Source organism: Xenopus laevis, chromosome 5L (assembly GCF_017654675.1).
Source record: "Xenopus laevis strain J_2021 chromosome 5L, Xenopus_laevis_v10.1, whole genome shotgun sequence".
Classification (NCBI taxonomy): domain Eukaryota; kingdom Metazoa; phylum Chordata; class Amphibia; order Anura; family Pipidae; genus Xenopus; species Xenopus laevis.
The window spans coordinates 89,910,691-89,934,016 of NC_054379.1; the positions used below are offsets into that span (position 1 = coordinate 89,910,691).

Here is a 23,326-nt window from a genome sequence, read left to right on the forward strand (position 1 = left end):
TACATGAAAAAAAACCTGAAAATTTGGAATTGATCAATGAGATGGAGGAAACAAGAATAGTAAAACTAAAAATGCACATTATATATTTCTAAAATGGTAGAAGAAACCAAAAAGACATTTTATCTCAATATGCGTATAGAATTGTGTGAAACATCATGGGAATTAAGGAGAGAAAATATAGAAATTATTAAGAAGAAAGACAATGAAAGGAAGAAGGGATCATTTAGAAGCTCAGTGAAATAGTAAGGGGCTTGCCGGTTATTTTTTTATTAGATCATTTATATGGAAAAGCAGTTCCAATTTAAACAAGGTAATTGATTTGACAGGGAATTCATCTTGCAGCTTTATAGTTTAACTGAGCTGTTAATTGCTACCTTCTCCCACAGTTTGAGTTTCGCTGCCTTTTATTCTCAAGAGTTCTGAATGTACCTTTTTTCATTTCTTGTAACTGACAGTGTACATTGGTGCAACAAGTGAAATGATTTGTCTGCTGTATGAAGCACTGTTGAAAGCACAGATAAGAAAACTATTGCAAAAAAGCAACATAAGTTTTAGCATCTAACTTATTTCACCAAGCTCTAACATAGTTTATGAGACAACCTGTATGGAAATCTAGAGTTTCATCTTTTCCTTTATGCTAATCTGAAGCCCTGTGTGCAACACAGTTAGGGTTACCACCTGTATTTCATCCGGACAGCTCGGTTTTCGGGAGGTCATTCCGGGTGAAAACTGCTTGTCCGGATTTCCAAATTAGGAATCAACTTATCGGCTATCGACATGTCATAACACTGCCCCCATTATCAGGGACACATCCCCTGGATGTGCAACCGTCTCGCACCTGACATCATACAACCACCCCTGACATCACAATGACCAGCCCTGACATCACAGGACTGCAGAAGGTGGCAACCCTAAACATGGTACATATGTTACTATCATTAAGTAGATGTTTCATATTCTTCTTTATCTTAAAGTAAGAGCTGGGGCCTGCCTCCCTCCTGCATGGTGATGTCACACAGGGGTGCCAGCGGTACGCAGATAGAAGAGGGCATCTTCTGCCTACCACTAATTCCAGCCCTGCCTTTAGCAATCATAGTGCAATTGCAGGTAGTACATTCAAACTGTCTTTCTCCTCTCCTTTTACTGTTAACTGTTTCATGTTGTCCATTTGACCAGTGCACTCAAAATGGTTTGAATTGATTATGCAGCTACCATTGCCATCTTTGCACAATCATTAATGTGGTTCCATTTCATAAAATAGTCCTACATGACCTGTTATTTAGAATGCTTAGGACCTGGGGTTTTCTGGACAACAGCTTTTTCCGTAATTTGGATCTTCCACCTTAAGTCTACTAGAAAATCATGTAAACATTAAATAAACTCAATAGGCTTTTTTTGCTTTCATTACAAATTAATGATATCTTAGTTTGGATCAAGTACTGGGTTTTCTTTTATTATTACAGAGAAAAAGCAAATCATTTGAAAAAATTTGGATTATTTGGAAAGAATGGAGCCTATGGGACATGGCCTTTCTGTTTCTGGGTAACGTATTTTTGGATAATAGATCCAATGTACAGAATGCCCCAAATTCCCTTCATCTCAAAACTTTTTTTTCAACAAATTATCCCATTCATGGAGAAACTAACAGTATGTGGCACAATTCAAACTGTAATTCTTTATTCAAAATTATTTATTTACTGGCCTTATTTTATTACCCTAAAGGGGCAAATTTACTTAAGGTCGAATATCAAGGGTTAATTAACCCTCGATATTCGACTGCCTAATTGAAATCCTTCGAATATCGAAGTCGAAAGGATTTACCGCAATTTGTTCGATTCGAAGGATTTTAATCCATTTATCGAACGATTTTTCTTCGATCAAAAAAAGCTAGCAAAGCCTATGGGGACCTTCCCCATAGGCTAACATTGACTTCGGTAGGTTTTAGGTGGTGAACTAGGGGGTCGACGTTTTTTTCGAATGGTCGAATAGTCGGACGATTTTTAGTTTGAATCATTCGATTCGAAGTCAAAGTCATAGTCAAAGGTCGAAGTAGCCCATTCGATGGTCGAAGTAGCCAAAAAAAGCCCATTCAAAGTTTTTTTCTTCTATTCCTTCACTCGAGCTAAGTAAATGGGCCCCTAAGTGTCTTAAATAACTGTAATGGTCAAGACCATTAGCAGGTATGTTTAACAAATTACAGAGCAAGAATATCAGGTAGATATAGCTGGGGTAGCCATTAAATGTATGCAGTGCACAGAGCAAATCTCTTAACAAAGAGAAGACCTTTTTAAGAGCAATGGCTTTAGACCTATCTGTATGTGTCTGTGTTCTTTGCATTTACCAATATCTTCCTCTATTTGGGGTTAGGAAGTATTTGGCAACATTTCAAGTGGATATGTTGCTTTCTTCTCTAAAATCAATGTTAGGAAGGTAACAGAACTTTGGGTATTTGTCCATCCAATTCCTTCTCTTTCATAGCAGCATTAGAAACCGAGGCTTCTTCAGGGTGCATCGATTGCCAGAGGTGCTAGTACAGTATTTACTATATAACAGAGTACATTAATTCCCACAGTACATATAGTACTTGCATCAGTGCAGCTCCTGTGCTCTACACCTTAGACTTAAGCCTACCACACATCCCAATAATACAATTGCACAACTAAAAAACATCTTAGTAAGCAAAACAGAAACAAAAAAAACCCTTCCCTCAATAAATGAGCCCTAGAGCCATCATCATGATGTGAGAAAAAATTATCTACAATTTCCTGTGTGTATAAATATAGCTGTATCACATAACAAAAAGAAATCTGTTTGCTTGCATTCCCACAACTACCTCATCGTAGCCTTTAACAAACATCGCAGTGTTAGTAGTCTTTGAATTACTAATCCAAAACCCACTTCACAGCTGTGTGATGTTCTAATGGCCTGGTGTTAGCTTGTTATCAAATCTGTAGATATGCATACAGTATCAGAGCCTTTAGCCCAGAAACAAGGCAATTCTGTAGTGCTGAGCATCAATATTAATGTAATATGCTGGGCTGCAGTTTCTGTCAGCAAATTTTGCAGAATGGCACTGCTGATTTTTTTTTTTTTTTAAAAAAAGCATGCTGTATTTCAAAAAGGTAAACATTTTAAATATAACATGAGTAATGTCAGTTCATGCGTTTCTTTAGCAACTAAAGATGAAAACATTTGGCATAAATATTTCACAGGATTTAAGATTTGATTTATTCAGAAAATTTGAGTCTAGACAAGGAGTGCCCCTACTGTTTTGCCTATTATTGTAGATACATGGTGGAATGATTTTTTTTTTTGTAGCAGATGCAAACACATATTCAGGAGGAAATGAAAAAGCATGCATACTTTTTTTTCTGCAAGTGCCTCACTATTAATACATAGCAACATAGGTTGAAAAAGTCACATGTCCATAAAATTCAACCCTTTATGTCTATATATAACCTGCCTAACTGCGAGTTGATCCAGAGGAAGCGCACAAAGCTTGGGGGGGTGCCCAGCACATACCTTTAACGGCTGCCTACCCCAGTCCAGTCTGAAGAATTATGCACGCATGCAAGTGCGCCTTTGTGGAGGGTGGTGTGCACGGTGATGAGGCCTGGCCTTCGATATTGTATCCTTGTCACTATATAATATATATAACTTTCAGCTATCTTTGCTATTGTCAAACCATTTAATTATACTATACAGGTATAGGATCTGTTAACCAGAATGCCACATGGATTCATACAGCTTTGTAACCAGCAGGTACAAAGTATTGTTTTATTATTACAGAAAAAAAGAAAAATATTTTAAAAAAAAAATAGAATTAAAATGGGATCTATTGGAGATGATGCCACAAAAGGTGCGGAACAGAAGCTGGCTGTCTCAGGTTGCAGGTGGGGAGAGCAAAGCCCAAAATCACCCGACCAGTGGGTCCCATGGGTCTCAGGCCAACCCGCACATCACTAGTCAGTAAGAGATTGAAACTTAAGCCAATATGTAGGAAGTCTAAGGGAAAATTACAAATCAGCAGGTAATATGCACTGGTCAGCATCTGCTATTGGTTAGCAAACGTTCTCAATACATTGCCCTTTCCGTTTTATGCTGAATCATACAACATAAATAGATCAATCAATAGATAGACCTTCTGTCCCCAGGTACTTTCCATATTTTATAGATCTTTCCATCTCTGTTACAAGGCACTTGAAATGATGTATATGTGTTGCATGAAGAGATGCCTAATTTGGATACATGTCTTACAAAAAGTGGTTGAAAAATTTTGTGTGTTATTAAATTAGTTGAACTGGATTGTACACTCTACTGTTAGAGGAGGTCAGTTTCCCTTTAAATAGTCCCAATTCTATTAAATGAACAAATGATGCATGGTTAGCAAGGGGAAATTCAAAAGAGACTAGAACATAGAAAGATAAACAAAAGGTCCAGGACCAAATGACATTCATCCCAGGATACTAAATGAGCTTAGCTCTGTGATTGCCAAACCTCTTACTTAATTTTTCAAGACTCATTGATTGGCAAATTGCTAACGTGGAGCTGCTATTCAGAAAGGGATCCCATTCTCAACCTCAAAACTATAGACTGGTTAGTTTGATGTCAGCGATAGGAACGCTATTCAAAGGGGTATTAAGGGATAAAATACTTGACATAATTGAAAATCATAATACTTTGAGTTTGTGCCAGCATAGTTTTATGCATTACTGATCTTGCCAAACAAATGTAATTGCCTTTTTTAAGGAGCAGGAACCTCGATCCAATCTACTTGGGTTTTGCTAAAGCATTTGATTAAAGTACCACACAGTAGAGATGTCGCGAACTGTTCGCCGGCGAACTTGTTCGCGCGAACATCGGGTGTTCGCGCTCGCCGGAAGTTCGCGAACGTCGCGCGACGTTCGCCATTTTGGGTTCGCCATTGTTGGCGCTTTTTTTTGCCCTCTCACCCCAGACCAGCAGGTACATGGCAGCCAATCAGGAAGCTCTCCCCTGGACCACTCCCCTTCCCTATAAAAACCGAAGCCCTGCAGCGTTTTTTCACTCTGCCTGTGTGTGCTGAAGAGATAGTGTAGGGAGAGAGCTGCTGCCTGTTAGTGATTTCAGGGACAGTTGAAAGTTTGCTGGCTAGTAATCGTTTTGATACTGCTCTGTTATTGGAGGGACAGAAGTCTGCAGGGGTTTGAGGGACATTTAAGCTTAGGTAGCTTTGCTGGCTAGTAATCTACCTTCTACTGCAGTGCTCTGTATGTAGCTGCAGTGGGCAGCTGTCCTGCTTCTGATCTCATCTGCTGACTGCTGCAATAACAGTAGTCCTTGTAAGGACTGCTTTTATTTATTTTTTTGTTGTTTTACTACTACTACTACTACTACTATAAGAGCCCAGTGCTATTAGTCTAGCAGTGTTGGGGAGTGGGACTGGTGTGCTAATCTGCTGCTCCTAGTAGTTCAGCAGCACCAACTTTAATTTTTTTTTTTTAATATTCATTTTTTTTTTATTTTACTTTTTTTTATTTTACTACCGCTGTAGTAGTGTATAAGTTGACCTTTTAGGCATTATTTGCCCTGTAGGCTTTATTTGCACACTGTTTTCTTCAACCCGCCATCTAGCTGTGTGACCTTGTTCACATTCTGTCTAAATATCCATAATATTACCGTCTCCAGAAAAAACACCGGAGTGACTTTTTTCAAGCAGCCATAATATATTTTACGTAATCCGTATCCACCGCTGTAGTAGTGTATACGTTGACCTTGTAGGCATTATTTGCACAGTGTTTTCTTCAACCCGCCATCTAGCTGTGTGAGCTTGTTCACATTTTGTCTAAATATTGATAATATTATCGTCTCTAGAAAAACCACTTGAGTTACTTTTTTTCAAGCAGCATTCATATATTTTACGTAATCCGTATCCACCGCTGTAGTAGTGTATACGTTGACCTTGTAGGCATTATTTGCACACTGTTTTCTTCAACCCGCCATCTAGCTGTGTGACCTTGTTCACATTCTGTCTAAATATCCATAATATTACCGTCTCCAGAAAAAACACCGGAGTGACTTTTTTCAAGCAGCCATAATATATTTTACGTAATCCGTATCCACCGCTGTAGTAGTGTATACGTTGACCTTGTAGGCATTATTTGCACACTGTTTTCTTCAACCCGCCATCTAGCTGTGTGACCTTGTTCACATTCTGTCTAAATATCCATAATATTACCGTCTCCAGAAAAAACACCGGAGTGACTTTTTTCAAGCAGCCATAATATATTTTACGTAATCCGTATGTAGTAGTGTCATCTCTGCAGTCACAGGCCGATCGGTGGCTGACCCCACACCAACTGCAGATCGGAAAAGTGGTGTGTGACAATGGAAGCAATCTGTTGGCAGCGTTGAGACTAGGCAATTTAACACATGTGCCCTGCATGGCACATGTGTTAAATTTAATAGTCCAACGTTTTGTCTCCAAGTACCCAGGATTCCAGGACGTTCTCACCCAGTCCAGAAAGGTGTCGGCCCATTTCAGACGTTCCTACACAGCCATGGCACGCCTTGCTGACATTCAGCAGCGCTACAACATGCCAGTCAGGCATTTGATTTCTGACAGCCAGACTCGCTGGAATTCAACGCTCCTTATGTTGGAACGTCTGCTGCAACAACAAAGGGCCGTCAACGAGTACCTTTTTGAACTGGGTGGTAGGACTGGATCTGCACAGCTGGGGATTTTTTTCCCCCGTTACTGGGTGCTTATGCGCGATGCCTGCAGGCTCATGCGACCTTTTGAAGAGGTGACAAATATGGTCAGTCGCACCGAAGGCACCATCAGCGACCTAATACCCTTCGCTTTCTTCCTGGAGCGTGCCGTGCGACGAGTGACAGATGAGGCTGTAGACCAGCGTGACGAGGAGCTGGAAGCGCACGATTTCTGGTCGGAATCACCAGAACGAACCCAGGCACCTGCTGCAACGCAGGGAGAGGTGCCAGAAGTGGAGTCAGAGGAGGAAGGTGGCTTTGTGGAGGAGGAGGAGGAGGACCAACAGGAGCAGGCTTCCCAGGGGGCTAGTGGTGACCTTTTGGGGACCCCTGGTCTTGTACGTGGCTGGGGGGAGGAGACCGTGGATGATGCAGTCCTTGATAATGAGGAAGCGGAGATGGATAGCTCTGCATCCAACCTTGTGAGAATGGGGTCTTTCATGCTGTCATGCCTGTTGAAGGACCCCCGTATCAAGAGGCTTAAGGAGAAGGACCTGTACTGGGTCGCAACGCTACTAGACCCTCGGTACAAGCATAAAGTGTCAGAAATGTTACCAACATACCACAAGTCCGAAAAGATGCGGCATTTACAAACCAGCCTGCAAAACATGTTGTACAATGCTTTTAAGGGTGATGTCACTTCAGGAACTCATCAACATTCCAGGGGCAGAGGTGCCAGTAATCCTGCCACGAGCACACCTGCAAGGACAAAGCCCTTTGGCCAGTCTGTAACGTCAGACATGCAAATGTTTTTCTGTCCAAGGCAGCGCCACAACCCTTCTGGATCCACCCTCAAAGAACGCCTCGACCGGCAGGTAGCGGACTACCTGGCATTAACTGCAGATATCGACACTCTGAGGAGCGATGAACCCCTGGACTACTGGGTGCGCAGGCTTGATCTGTGGCCAGAGCTGTCACAATTTGCCATGAACCTCTTGTCTTGCCCAGCCTCAAGTGTGCTCTCAGAAAGGACCTTCAGTGCAGCAGGAGGGATTGTAACTGAGAAGAGAACTCGCCTAGGTCACAAAAGTGTCGATTACCTGACCTTTATTAAAATGAATGAGGGGTGGATCTCGGAGGGTTACTGCACGCCGGAAGACTTGTTCTGACTTCTATGCAGCTGTCCTTCTCTTCAAGCCTCATGACTCCACACACAGCTGTCCTTTAGCGTCCTCCTCCTCCCTCCGCCACCGTTACAAACTAGGGTGCAAACCCTACTGGTTTAATTTTTTCTGGCCTCTGTGCTTCAGTGGCTGCAACCAAAAAAACTGGGCAAACAATGTCTACAAGGTCAACGTATGGCAAAAAATGACTATTTTCAGCATTTATATGGCATATTTTTTCTGGAAACTGTGCTTCAGTGGCTGCGTCCAAAAAAATGCATATTTTCTGCATTTATATGGCATAATTTTTCTGGCCTCTGTGCTTCAGTGGCTGCAACCAAAAAAATGCATATTTTCAGCATTTATATGGCATAATTTTTCTGGCCTCTGTGCTTCAGTGGCTGCAACCAAAAAAATTTATATTTTCAGCATTTATATGGCATAATTTTTCTGGCAACTGTGCTTCAGTGGCTGCGACCAAAAAAATGCATATTTTCAGCATTTATATGGCATAATTTTTCTGGCCTCTGTGCTTCAGTGGCTGCAACCAAAAAAATTTATATTTTCAGCATTTATATGGCATAATTTTTCTGGCAACTGTGCTTCAGTGGCTGCGACCAAAAAAATGCATATTTTCAGCATTTATATGGCATAATTTTTCTGGCCTCTGTGCTTCAGTGGCTGCAACCAAAAAAATTTATATTTTCAGCATTTATATGGCATAATTTTTCTGGCCTCTGTGCTTCAGTGGCTGCAACCAAAAAAATGCATATTTTCAGCATTTATATGGCATAATTTTTCTGGCAACTGTGCTTCAGTGGCTGCGACCAAAAAAATGACTATTTTCAGCATTTATATGGCATATTTTTTCTGGCCTCTGTGCTTCAGTGGCTGCAGCCAAAAAAACTGGGCAAACAATGCCTACAAGGTCAACGACGTTGACCTTGTAGGCATTGTTTGCCCAGTTTTTTTGGCCGCAGCCACTGAAGCACAGAGGCCAGAAAAAATATGCCATATAAATGCTGAAAATAGTCATTTTTTGCCATACGTTGACTCAACGTATATGGCAAAAAATTACTATTTTCAGCATTTATATGGCATATTTTTTCTGGCAACTGTGCTTCAGTGGCTGCGACCAAAAAAACTGGGCAAACAATGCCTACAAGGTCAACGTATGGCAAAAAATGACTATTTTCAGCATTTATATGGCATATTTTTTCTGGCAACTGTGCTTCAGTGGCTGCAACCAAAAAAACTGGGCAAACAATGTCTACAAGGTCAACGTATGGCGAAAAATTACTATTTTCAGCATTTATATGGCATATTTTTTATGGCAACTGTGCTTCAGTGGCTGCGTCCAAAAAAACTGGGCAAACAATGCCTACAAGGTCAACGTATGGCAGTTGTTTAAAGAGAACAGTAGATTACTAGCCAGCAAAGCTACCTAAGCTAAAATGTCCCTCAAATCCCTGCAGACTTCTGTCCCTCCAATACAGAGCAGTATCAAGCAGATTACTAGCCAGCAAACTTACTATCATCTGTCCCTGAAATCACTAACAGCTCTCCCCCTACACTATCTCTTCCAAGCACACACAGGCAGATTTTTCAGATACATTTTTGCCCTTGATCCCCCTCTGGCATGCCACTGTCCAGGTCGTTGCACCCTTTAAACAACTTTAAAATCATTTTTCTGGCCAGAAATGTCTTTTCTAGATGTTAAAGTTCGCCTTCCCATTGAAGTCTATGGGGTTCGCGAACCGTTCGCGAACCGCTCGCATTTTTGCGCAAGTTCGCGAACTTTTTTTCCGACGTTCGCTACATCCCTACCACACAGAAGGTTAATGGCTAAATTAATGAACGTTGGTCTGAAACATAGTATTTGTAATTAGATAGAGAACTGGCTGAAGGACAGATTACAAAGAGTGGTGGTTAAAGGACATGTAAACACCTCCACAAATCAGTGAACAGCCTCTTTGAAATCTTTAGATAACTGCCACTCTGGTTGTTAAAAGGCTAACAGTGAGGCTGCAGCATCCCCTTAATCACTTAGAAATCCAGAGATCCAGCCCTGTACAAGTTATACACTTAGGGGGTTAGATATCAAAGGTTGAGTTTGTGACCAGAATGTAAAAGACTTGATTGAATGCAATAGGGGTGAAAATTGATTCGAATTGATTGAGTTAATGGCAAAAAAAACCTTGAATACCTCTAATTAGCGTTTTTGAGTGCAAACATCTTCAAATGGTTCAAGGGACCTCTGAAATTGACTTCTACATGACCTTGATGGGGTTTAGCTGGAGTATTTTCAGATTCGAGCTTTTAGCAGCCTCGGGGGCATAATAAATCAGAATAATTTTTTACTGAAACTACCTTTAAAAACTCAAATATTTTGGGAAAACTTGAAATAAATAACCCCCTAAATGGCAGTAACAAGGTGTCTAATTTCAGGCAATGTCATTCTGTGGCTACTAAAGCAAAGTTCTGTCTTACATAAAAATGGGCATTAACTCAAGGGACGAAAACATAATTATGCCTTTATAAAGGTCCCAGGCCTCATCTGGAGGATGCAGTTCAGTTTTGGGCAGGAGTCCTTAAAAAAAGATATAAATTAGCTGGAGAGAGTGCAGAGACGTGAAATTAAACTGGTTAAGGAAATTGAAGATTTTAACTATGAGGGTAGATTGTCTAGGTTGGGGTTGTTTTCTCTGGAGAAAAGAAACTAGCAGAGGATCTATTTTTCCATAAAATGGATCATTGGACCAGAGGCCATCCCTTTAGACTAGAGGAAAATAACTTTCATTTGAAACAGCATAGGTGGTTCTTCACAGTGAGGGCAGTGAGGACGTGGAATGCACTGCTGGATGATTTGTGAGGGCTGATTCTGTTAACACCTTTAAACTTGGATGAGTTTTTGGACAAGCATAATATCCAAGACTATAGTGACACTAAAATCTACAATTAATATATATATTGGTATATATAGGGGCGCATTTAATAAAGGGTGAAAGTGAAAATTCGGAATGAAAATGAGAATTTGGTGTAGTTTCGCCAAAAATGAAGATTTCTTTTCTTACTAAAAGGAGAATACACAAAGTTTTGTAGAATTAACTTCACAGTGGTGAAAATTCACCTTTCTTCTCCTAATGAACTTTCTCTAGTGACAATTATCCATTTCCCTAAGAGCATATTTTCATAAGAGAAATTTCTCCAGCTTCAAGCTGGTGAGCTTCCATTATAAAGATGGCAAAACTTCTCTAGTTTAAATATACTGACGAATTTTCACAGAGAATTAATGCCAATAGAAAATTCACTACATTTTTCTTTTGAAAAAGTGAACTTACGATTTTTAGTAAATATGAGGTATGCTGTCAAAATACAGCTGACGAAGTGAGATGAACTTTTGTGAAGTTCGATGAAGAGAAAATTCACACTTTAGTAAATATATTTACAATATACATACAATATACAATTGTAAATGTTTGTACTTGACCATTTTTTTTCTTGTTCTTATCTGCAGGTTTATCTTCAAAGAGAATTTGATTTCATCAGAAGTATTTTCAATTTAAACCTGGGGTAATGAAGTCAATTCTGGATGGCCTTGCAGACACCACATTCCGGACAATTACAACTGACCTTCTTTACATGGGGCCAAATGAAGTTCAATATGATGACTCAAAAGGAGATATATCCTCCAAATTGGTCTATTTTCCTCAGAAGCTGCCTCTGTCCTCTCTGAGAGGTGATCCTTCACATGAAAAAATGACTATAATAGATGATCCCCTGTTAAGTATCCCTTTGGATCAAATAAATTCAACTGATTTCTATAACAAATCAATTATCTTCAAAGACACTGATGACAATGTACAATGTGGAAAAAACTTTATGGACATGGAGTGCTTCATGATTCTTAACCCAAGTCAACAACTAGTAATAGCAGCTCTTTCAATAATCCTGGGTACATTCACAGTCTTGGAGAACATGCTAGTTCTGATCGTCATCGTGCAGTCTCGTAGTCTAAGATGTAGGCCCTCCTACCATTTCATTGGCAGTTTGGCAGTAGCTGATCTGCTTGGCAGTGTAATCTTTGTCTACAGCTTTGTGGATTTTCATGTTTTTCACCGAAAAGACAGCCCTAACGTTTTCCTATTCAAACTTGGAGGCGTAACAGCCTCTTTCACTGCCTCTGTTGGCAGTCTTTTCCTAACTGCAATAGACAGGTACATATCCATACATAGGCCATTGTCTTACAAAAGAATAGTCACAAGGACAAAGGCTGTCATTGCTTTTTGCATGATGTGGACAATTGCTATTGTAATAGCAGTTCTTCCCCTGTTTGGGTGGAACTGCATAAAGCGGAGATCTGTTTGCTCAGATATTTTCCCTCTAATCGATGAAACATATCTAATGTTTTGGATCGGTGTGACGAGTATTCTACTGTTATTTATTGTGTATGCATATATGTATATATTGTGGAAAGCTCACACCCATGCTGTGCGGATGCTTCAACGTGGCACACAAAAGAGCATCATAGTCCACACCTCAGAGGATGGGAAAGTGCATATTACAAGGCCGGACCAGACTCGCATGGATATTAGGTTAGCCAAGACCTTGGTCCTAATTTTAGTAGTGTTAATCATTTGTTGGGGCCCTCTTCTCGCAATTATGGTCTATGACGTATTTGGAGAGATAAACAAAATGATAAAGACAGTGTTTGCCTTCTGCAGCGTCCTTTGCTTGCTTAATTCAACTGTGAATCCTATCATCTATGCCCTTCGAAGTCAAGACTTGAGAAATGCTTTCTGTAGCATGTTCCCATCATGCAAGGGGACTGCACAACCTCTTGACAATAGCATGGAGTCTGACTGTCAGAATAGACATGTAAATAATAGTAATGTTCACAGAGCAGCTGAGAGCTGCATTAAAAGCACCGTTAAGATTGCCAAAGTTACTATGTCTGTATCAACAGATACATCTGCAGAAGCAGTGTAAGTCAATAGTGTTGGTAAAAGAACCACATGAACAAGTTGTTTTCCCTATGAAATTAGGAATGTCGCCATTTGATAAATTAAATGAAACCACTTGGATTACAAACATAAGTATGTATTTCACAATATTACTTTATCAAAGGGTTTCCCAACTCCAGTGCTCAGTGAGCCTCAAATGAAACTGATTTGATTGAACCATTTTTTTCAAGACATGCCAACCTGATAGCACAGATAAGTGTCAAAATGACCCATGTTTCAACTTTAAAGACATTCCCTTGTTCTTATATAAGGATATTCTGAGAACCTACACTGCACTGTTTGGCAGGAGAACTAGAATTGAGAAACCCTGCTCAATGGTAACCCCCAGGCTTGAAGAACACTCATTTTTCTTAAATAAAATATTTTTTGATTATATATAGTTTCCTTTATTTTGAAAGATGTATTTAACAATAAATATATAGATTTACATTTTTTAAGGATTGTTCATAGTCTTTCAAATCTTATATGTGATCTTTATGGACTTCTTCTGCCTGGTTACACATGTATTGTTTTTGTCAAATTTAAAAAAAATAAAGAAGAAATGTTAAGGTATCACTAGAAGCAATTGCAATACCTCACGTCTAAAATGACACCTACTCTTTTCCAAACTGTAAAAATAAAAGCAATGCTTCTTCTTCGATGCTAAGCAGAGGGATTTCAGTATCTGTAATGCTAGGGGTGAGTTTGCTATATTCATACAATGGAGGGAAAAAAAACCTTGATGGGTTGTTGACTTTGTCCATTTCAAAACTGGAGGATTTCAGCAAACAATTTCCCAGCCAGCAGGCATGGTAATTTATTTAATTGTACAAGGTGATGGCTTCAAATGAAAATATCTTAACAGGCACATGGTAGATAAAGAAGTATATATGCCACTATATTTTATACTGTATCTGGGTGAGATAAAAATGATTGACTTCTGAAAAATGGACATTGCTGGCACATAAACTCTGTTTGCAAAGCTACTAACAGCAACGTAGCCATTGTTATGTATTTTACTATAGAAATAGGTTTGACGTCAATAATACAATGGTATCTGCATGTGCTCCATGCACAGAGTATCACATATAATCGACAAAAGACGTCTTTTAATGAAGTTCAACCTGTGATTTGTATGTCAGTCAGTGTAATGTGCATGTATATCTGTTAGTAGTAGTAGTGACTCTGTAAATAAATAGGTCTTAATGTTAAAAAACAACAAAATAAACACTGAATAGATTTTTTTAGCTCTTGTTGCACTATTTGCACATGAATTCAGTTTCTAAAATTGAGTTCCCTTGGAATATTAATACATTCATTATTTAAAACATTGGATTTATGGATTGTACTTTTGTACTGGCTCTTGTTTGAGAACAAATTCAAAATTAAGGTTTGATTAAAGTTTCAGATTCCAAAAGAATATTTGCAGAGCGCACGACCATTGTAAATATGGTTTCTTTGTCATTCAGTTCTGGGAGTGGCTACTCAACTTCACAAGGAAAACCACAATCTTAAATTTGTCGTTAATTAGCCTTAGCTAAACGAAAAGATCCTTCAAACATCTTCCAGCTAATTCTATAATATCAATTTAGGTAAATTGCCACCTATGAACCTTTCACAGTGTTTATTTATGTCTTATCAACAAAAATCACAAAATAATATGTTAGTTTGGCTCATTTTGAGAGATTCACATTGTCTCTTTTCAGACATTTCTTTCTTTTGAAAAGAAATACAGAGACCTATACTGGACAATTGTTAGGTTACAGTCATCAAAAATCATTCAACTTGTAAAATTTTACAACTATGTGAAAAACTAAAGAGCAACATATTGTGATAATCAGACAGGGAGTCACCTTCAGTTGAGCAAATTAGTGCATGGGTGCTAACCCATGGCAACCAATTGATAGTTTTGAGTGGTCAATTGAAAGGGTAAATTCCATGAGTTATTGGTCTGGTGTAAATGTGCCCAGTGTTATTAAAGGGGAACTTTCAGGAAAATGAAAATTTAATGTTAGCTTCCTCATACTGTACTGTACAATTTCTATCTTCACAATTCCTCTCTCAGCATCTGTTTCTCTCATTCTGTCTTTATTCAGGAGTTGAGTGTCAAATTAATGATCCAATATATCTTGTAGGGGGGCTCATTTTGCCTAGAAGATGTATTAGAGCCTAATCTATTAAAATCACTAGAAATTCTGTCTCTTTACATGCAGAATTTGTGCAAAAGGCTGTTATTTTGTTAGATTTTGTACTGGAATCAGTTATTTGAGTGAGCTCTAATACATCTGCTAGGAAAGGAAGCCCCCTATAAAATATATTGGATCATTCATCTGACACCCAACTGCAGCTTGAAGACAGAATGAAGAGAAACAGATACTGAGAGAGGAATAGTGACTATAAACCTGATTATTTCAGAAACAATGCAGAATTTATTGTACAGGTATTTAGAAAGCTTCTTACTTCAGTATGAGGAAGCTTATATTACAGTGTTTATTTTTGCGATAGTTCACCATTAATAAGCTCCATAAAAATGGCAAGAGATGTTCAGGAGTCTTACAGATAATCAATTTAGGTGTTGTGAATGGGTGCTCATGAACTTATTGCAATATGTCTTGCAACTCAGGGAGGCCCATTTATCAACATTCTGATATTCGTTTTAGAGGGTTTAGAAAGCACAAAATTACTAATTTTCTCTAAAAACAAGAGCACCAAGTAATTTATGAAATTATCCAAATATAAAAAGCACAAAGAAATAAAAATGCAGAACTAATCAGAATATGAACAAGAAAACCTGTTGCATTGACCAAAAAAAAAGTCTAAAAACCACTAAAAGGCTTGAATCAAAGTATTTTATAAGCACAACACCATTGGATTTCTACATGACCTCAACAGCTTTTAAATGGCTACGTTTTCGATTAGTGTTTTTCGTGATGTTTTAATTAAATTGATTACAAATTTTCCATGGTTTTAGCACTGAAAATACAATTTGTATATAAAATACAAAGCTTGAATGAGCTGGGTCCATGAGTAGGTAGTACAGCTGATACTCTCTCAAGTCTCAGCTCAAAGACATTTATAGTTGTCTTTTTTAATATAACTTTCAATTTAACTGACAATGATGCATGTCACTTGTCATGGATTCAGCCCTTAGCTGCTCTTGTCCCCTGGGTTGCAATTTTTTGCACAGGCAATTTTATCAATTTTCCCTTATGGAAGTTACAGAGCTTGCCTGTGATTAGCTTATAAAATTGATTTAGCCCTGCAGGTACAGGAGAAAAGAGAATAAAATACAAAGCTAATTATTAGTGTTATATATAAGGGGACCATTGAATATTTTCAGTGATTTATTTTGCAGATGTAACAAGATAATATCCATTGGTAATAATAAAAAGGTTAAATACATAGCACACATGTGCCCAAAATATTACTATTTATAATAGCTTTCATGTTAATTGGGTCGCTTCTTATACTGATACCTTTATAATTAATGGCAGTGATATTTTAGAGCAAACCATACTCAAACATGAAATGTAGTAAAACATTAATGAATTTGCTCCTATCAATTCCAAAAAAATATACAAAGAGACTTTGCTTAGCTTTTCTGTGAGTTAAATTAGCTGGGACTGATGATGTTGTTAATATTCAGCCTAAATGCCAAACTGTATGTTCTCCACAGTAGGAAATGTAGGAGATGATGTCCACTTACCCCCAAGACACCTACATACTGTGAGAAGCCAAGGTTAAAGCACCACTTTAATGGACAGCCTCTCATTGATTAACTGCAGCTTATTTTTTAGTTATTATCTCCTGTACATCTGCGTTTTATTAGAAAAAAACCCTTGAGAGCTTCTGTACCACCCACTGCCAACACAACGCTAGTTATATTCTTCCACTACTTTCCCATGATTTTCAGGCTTTACATGTATTTCACAGAGCTGCCCTGGGTCTAAGATTTTAGATTAACATTAGCTATGAAGTCATGATTCCCTTTACTGTGTATTATAAGAGATGTAAAGGAATACCCCATCTGCTCCTTCAGCTTGTATTAGAGCTGAGAGTAATCATACTTCATATGATAGCATTCAAACTGATCTCACTAGGGAAAATGGCTTACCCTTGGTAAGCCATAAAAGCCATTCGCTTTTGATCTGTTGTGTCCAGTTACAACAAGGCGTACAGATGTATGTTATCAGGATGGTATTAAAGTGGAACTGCTAAATGTTCTACTACAAACTGATTCCAGTTTTTCCATACTTCAGATGCTGAAATACAGCTGAACAGCCAACAACGCTGGTGTGAAGTTACTTACCAAGACTTGCTCATGGTGACAAATTGACAGAACTGTAAAAACTGTAAAAAGATAAATCCTATTAATAAACACATATACATTTGTTACTGTATGTGGCTCATTTGACAATGGGTCTGTTATAAGCTAAAAACATAACTAATGAAAGTGTTGAACAAATTCCTTAAACAAAAACTCTTAGTGAGTTATCTAAAGAAAAAATATCAATGAAATAGCACCCAGATACGTAGGCGTATACAGTAAATTAACTCTAGTGCAAAAGTGCACAGGTTTACTAGCTTCTTTGTTGTTGTTTCTATGGGTTTTCCAACTCGTACACTCTTGCATTAAACAGTAAATAAGCAAAGTAATAAAAAAGCGGTGGCCTTCTAGTTGATGTGAGTGATCTCCCAGAATCCTGTTGGCAATTTCATTTCAAAAGAACTTGGCATTCATGTTTGAAAATAACTGATATAATAGTCTTTCAGTGAGAGTGACCTCCTAAGAATGCTTGAAATGCTAATGTAAGTTTTACAAATCTGATATTAATTAAAGTGCTTAATAATATTCTTAAAGTCGATAAAACCAAATGAACTTGGCAATCAAGAGCCATTTTTTTGGAAACTGTCTTCTTGTACATGCAACAACACTTTTGCAGGCTGTTTTATACAATAAAGATATAAACTGTATTTAAGAAAATCTAGGGACAATGGGGCTGTCTGGCACTAACTTTAGTGCTAATTTATGTGACAACTAATGTTGTTCGAAAATATATATTGTTATCATCACATCATCTGCTGACAACATTTAATTTCAGTTTGTTTTTGTTTGTAACATGTATTTGAAGGTTCTGATAAACTGAGGTTATAACATGTTAAGGAAATAACCTGACTATGAGTTTGTGTAAACTGTTAAAAGCACCAGCCACCTCCAAATTGTGTGGACAGTTTGATGCAGGAACAGATATCTTGCCTTACATTCATAAGTATATTCATATTTATTGTCAGAATGAATTATATTCTGAGAGTAACATTACTATGTTTAGTGTTTATGTCCAATATAAGCAGGAGTACATCTACTAAAGGAATACAAAGTGATCATAGTTGTTACAGTTTGCCATGGCTTTCCCCCATAATTTCCAACTTAACTGCAGCCACCATTATCGGGTGCAAAATGTTGTGGCAGAGCCCAGTGGCACAAAGATTTGCACCAGTTGGTGAATTGCATGCAAACAACTGCGACTTTTGCCTGCAAGGGAAGGGGAAGCACATGTGGAATAGAGGTGCACGCTTACATGCATGCATCAGGGTTGCAGCTGCTGGGTAGGTGTTAATAAACCCATAATATGCTCCTTACTTAAATCTGTTGTGGGAAAATACAATCCCATTACAGTTCTTCCCAAACTACAAACCTGCTACTTAACCATTTGTGCCAGTAGTGTGCTGTAGTGCTTGCACACCAAATATTCAAAAGAATTGTTCAGATGCAAATCACCTGCGGAATAAATCTAGAGCAAGCAATTGATCGGGTATTAGCAGCTCTGAGCACTACCACTCTACCGCCCCCTGCAAACATATTCTGATGAATTGACACAGCTATAAGCTTTGATAAATGTGTTAACTGATTTAAAACTTTCCTTGTATATTTGCTAAATATGCTTGCCACTATATATGACTTTTCACTAAACTTCTCAAACTCTATTTAATAAAACTTTGGAGAGAGTATTACAAATACTGTACCCAGTTCTAAGAATTACTTTACATTCAATATACCAGGAATGTGTAATAACAACTAAATTTGCCTTCAGGGCATTGGTTGGCTGAGTGGATCATACGATTTTTGCAATCCATCAATAGATTACTAAAGACATGATCTATGCTATAGATAGTTACATTGTACGGTGCTTATAACATAACCAATTGGTGGAACATGACAATGAAAAGGCCTGGTGCAACAATATTCTTTGGTGCCCTCTCATATATGAGTTATTGGGTTTCAAAGTTTACTAGAAATGAATGAGAACAGCAGTATTTTTAGTCTTAACATTAATGCCTACTAGATCTAATATTGATGGGACCCCGGATTGATTGTCCCTGTACCACCAATGGCTGTTCCAAGTCTGACATCATCAAATTTAATGTAGTCACAATTGTTTGCCTATAATATATATAGTATACTGTACATTACTTATTTTTATTGTTTGGATTCACTGACTAGTGAAGCACATATGGAAGACTTAGTGGTGGACATGAGGGTAACTATTTCTAGTGTCCTGTGAGGTGCCTTAATTAGGACATTTTGAACAAAAATTGTTCCAAGCACACAGTTTCATTGGAAAGGAGGGTAGTAGAGTTTTTTTAGTGATATCTAGAAGAGTACAATGCACCTTTCCATAAATATACCACAGTAGGTGCAGTGCCATGCCTTTTCATTTTGATGAGAATTGCTGTAGAAATAATAGTTGCATTTTGCATTTCCATTTGTTACTTGTCTGCTCATACCGTTCATATTTTGTGTAAATAAAGATTCTAAAAATGTATATTTGTATCATACAGAGACTCTCCTTGTTGTTGCAATTGCTTTCAATGTTTTCTTGCAATGGCCTTGTGATAAAACTGTTGAAATGGTTTATGATGGAAGAGTTGCCTGCTCATGCAGGACTGAATGTATGTAAATATAAGAAACATATTTTGTCTGAGACAAAAAAAAGGCTTAGTTTAAAATATTATATATACCTGTGATTTCTGGATGGGATAAGTAAAAAAAAAAAAAAAAAAAAGATTCTGTCTTCTGTCCAGTTGTATCCTATAGGCCTGCTAAACGCACTTAAAAAAAATCCCTAATTCTGTTCTTTCAAAGATGTAGACGTAGATCACCAAAATAGCCAAAACTTTATTTCCATTGTTTCACAGTTTTAATCTTCTGAGAGAGGTTTACTAAGCACCAAAGCATTGTATCACAGTCAATGGGCAGGCTGCTTTTATTTACTTAACGGATAGTATGCCTGCATTGACTTTGATACTTGCAAGGCACTTAGCAATTAGTGGCGGCTAATCAGTATTGTCTGTGACTCACACATTACACTTCCTTTGAAAAAATTAATAAACTATTGTGTAATTTGATGTTTGTTGAACTGGTAACATCCTGTGTAACGGCTTTTGTTCAGTAACCTGTTTTAAGTAATGTACACAAGTATTAGTATAAATGTATTTTAAAGTATTTTCACTCTCTGTAAGAAGGTGTATTTCTGTAATATTTACAATGTAAAACAAACATGCCATATTTTATTTATACTCTGTAATTAAATAGTTCTTTATTCGGACGGTAATATGTGGTGCCTTATTTTCAAATGCTAAGGAGTAAATCAAAGTTTTTAAATCATTTTTGGGGGAATGTAATAAAAGTCACGAAGGGCAAAACAATTTGCACAAATAAGAATCAAAATGTAATTGCAATGTAATACTCTTCCTTAAACTGTTATTGCATTGCGAATTTTAATTACGCATTGCGAATTTTAATTGTTCATTCCCCACTTTTAAGAAGTGCTTGAAGGTGTCGTAATCTTTTGGAGCAAACATACAGTAACGCCTTTTTCTGTAAGAAGTTTTATTACATTCACTGACAGTGGTGCAAACTATAACATTCGCACGGTCGGATGTGGTCGCTAAACTGTTTCCGGCTTAGCAAAAGCTATTTTAAATTCGCACAAAGGCAAATGTGTTCGCACAAAGGCGTAACTTTTCGCATTGCAAATATATTTTTTCCGTAACTGACTTTTATTACATGCCCCCATTTGAATACACAGAAATGGTGCAGAAGAAACCTTTTCTTGAAACATACTCTTCCATCTCTATGATATGTAAGACCCCCAAATCCTCAGGTACTTACCCTCAGCCTATTAGGTGAGACGTGGCTGTACAATAACCATGGAAAGTGAGTTAGGAGAATAAATAAGTACGTAAGTAGTGATATCTATATTGAGCTCCATTCTCTATCCAATTTTAAGTGGGGTCAATGTACTACAAATAATTTTTCCTTCAAATTTATATATCTATAGAATCACATCCCCTACTCTGCAGTGAGTCTACGAGAACAAAATCAATCAAGCAAAATGTTTCTATCTTGGAACTCCATCCTGCTTACTAGGTGGTGGCTATCCACATCCTAAAAACTTGAATATCCTTGCTCCTTTGGAGGTAGGACCCTCACCTTTTAAGCATTTAAACAATGGTACTTTATAAAATACCAATGGGTTACAATTATAGTATGCCTTATGCCCACAGCCATTAATAAATGCTGATAAACACATGGAAAATTACCTTGGAGAGGAAAAAGCAGTCAGGTGTCAGGATAAGTATATCTCAGTCTGTGACTGAATTAAATTTGCAACCCTTATGTATTCAACCCACCTCTTCCAATATAATATAAGGCAGAATTATCTCCCAATCCACCAAGTTCAGGTTTATGTAGGAGTAATTACATGTAGCTTATCTTTGCCTTGTGCAAAGGAAAAAAAACATGGGTAGGAGGCCTGTGTGATACATTTGCCATTAAGCACTCTCTCTGATAGGGTACTGAAGAATAGGTATTTAAGGGGAACTGCATTCTTAAAATACAAAAAAAACCATAATTAACTTCCACACTGGGGGGATTTCTACACATAACATATGTGGCTCCAAAGAACAGGTTTGTGCTAATGAAAAGGCTTTTAATTCCAGATGTAGAAAAATAAATGATGAGTAGTGATCACCTTAGGAGATGTTCTATCCATAGATATGGCGCAGACCAGTTAATTGTTATTGACACCATCTATTGTGACAAATAATGGATACTTACCCCCAAACGACTTAATAAATGTACTATCCCATGAATGATCCTAACAGAGGTATTAGATCTGCTTTACAAATTGGCCTGCCAACACTCAACTGTTTACTCATATTTTAATCTTCAAATTCCATCATGCCAGGAGATGGCAGAGACTGGTATGTTTTTGTCCAGTTGAATAAATAAGAACAAATTTGCAAACAAATTCAGCAACAGGTCAAAACCTATTGCATTTTTTAAAAACATTGTTATTTGTCTCTGTAAGCAATGTGCAAGTTAATTGCAGACATTTAGGCAACATGATCTTAATTATTTTGCTATTTAGAGGCTTAAAAACAACCCCCTACTTTGCATTTTTATTTAGGGGTACCCTTATCAGTGTTAAATGGTATACAGTGTAGGCAGGAATGCTGCTAGCATTTTTTTGTAATTAGATGCAGTGAAGTAGGCCAAGTTGCTCAGCATGTATCCTTTGTACAAGGAATGGCAGATTTATGAAAATGTCCTTCTAAAATCTTCCAGCGTTAAATCATATACCATATTTGTGTTACATATCTATAAAAAGCCTGACAAACACAACACTTTTATATAATAAACAAAAGAAATGAACTATGGCTGAACTCAAGTTATACTAGTAGAAAAATCAATTTCTGAATACAACCGAATGAAATGAGAGGCAGCTTGTGCCTGTTTTAACGTTTTTTTTTTTTTCATTGTAACAGCCGTGGAGGTGCAGACATCTGCTGTTGTTGTTTCATTATATGAGATAATTAGAGAAACTCAGCAATACTAAAAGGCATGTTCCCTTTGACATTAAGGGGCATAGTTATAATATATTTTTCACAGTACATGAATGGTATCCCTTAAACAGAAACCCATTATGCAGAAAGCTCTGAATTAGGGGATGACCATCTCTCATAGACTCCATTTTATCTAATTAATCTAAATTTTTGAAAAATGATTTCTTTTTCTCTGTAATAATAAAACAGTACCTTGTACTTCTACTAAATTAAGATATAATTAATCAATCAAGCAAAACAAGTCTTTTGGATTTATTTAATGTGTAAAAATGATTTTCTAGTAGACTCACGGTATGAAGATCCAAATTATGGAAAGTTCTGTTATGCTGAAACCCAGGTCTCGAGCATTCTGGATAACAGGTCCCACACCTGTACCAGCACTATGGGAGCAGCAGAATCTAAAGTACATAAGCATACAGGGATGTAATGAGACACTACACATAATAAAAACTGTAGTGTGTGTCAGGAAAGGTGCTCGCGCGCCACTTAAATGCGGGTTGAAAAATTGCGTACGGAGGGAGCGGGGGCCCGGCTGCACATCACGTACTAGTACCCGCCCCC

General features: G+C 37.7%; 1 protein-coding gene across 1 annotated transcript in view; it reads left to right on the plus strand.

The window, feature by feature from the left end:
• The window catches only part of cnr1.L (cannabinoid receptor 1 (brain) L homeolog), a 39,753-nt gene extending 26,501 nt beyond the window's left edge, over positions 1–13,252 (plus strand). Inside the window, exon 2 of the mRNA XM_018263401.2 lies at positions 11,371–13,252. Within this exon, the coding sequence (XP_018118890.1) occupies positions 11,430–12,842 (1,413 nt within the window). The 5' untranslated portion in view covers positions 11,371–11,429 and the 3' untranslated portion in view covers positions 12,843–13,252. The remainder of the gene's footprint in view (positions 1–11,370) is intronic.
• Positions 13,253–23,326: the final 10,074 nt, after the last annotated feature.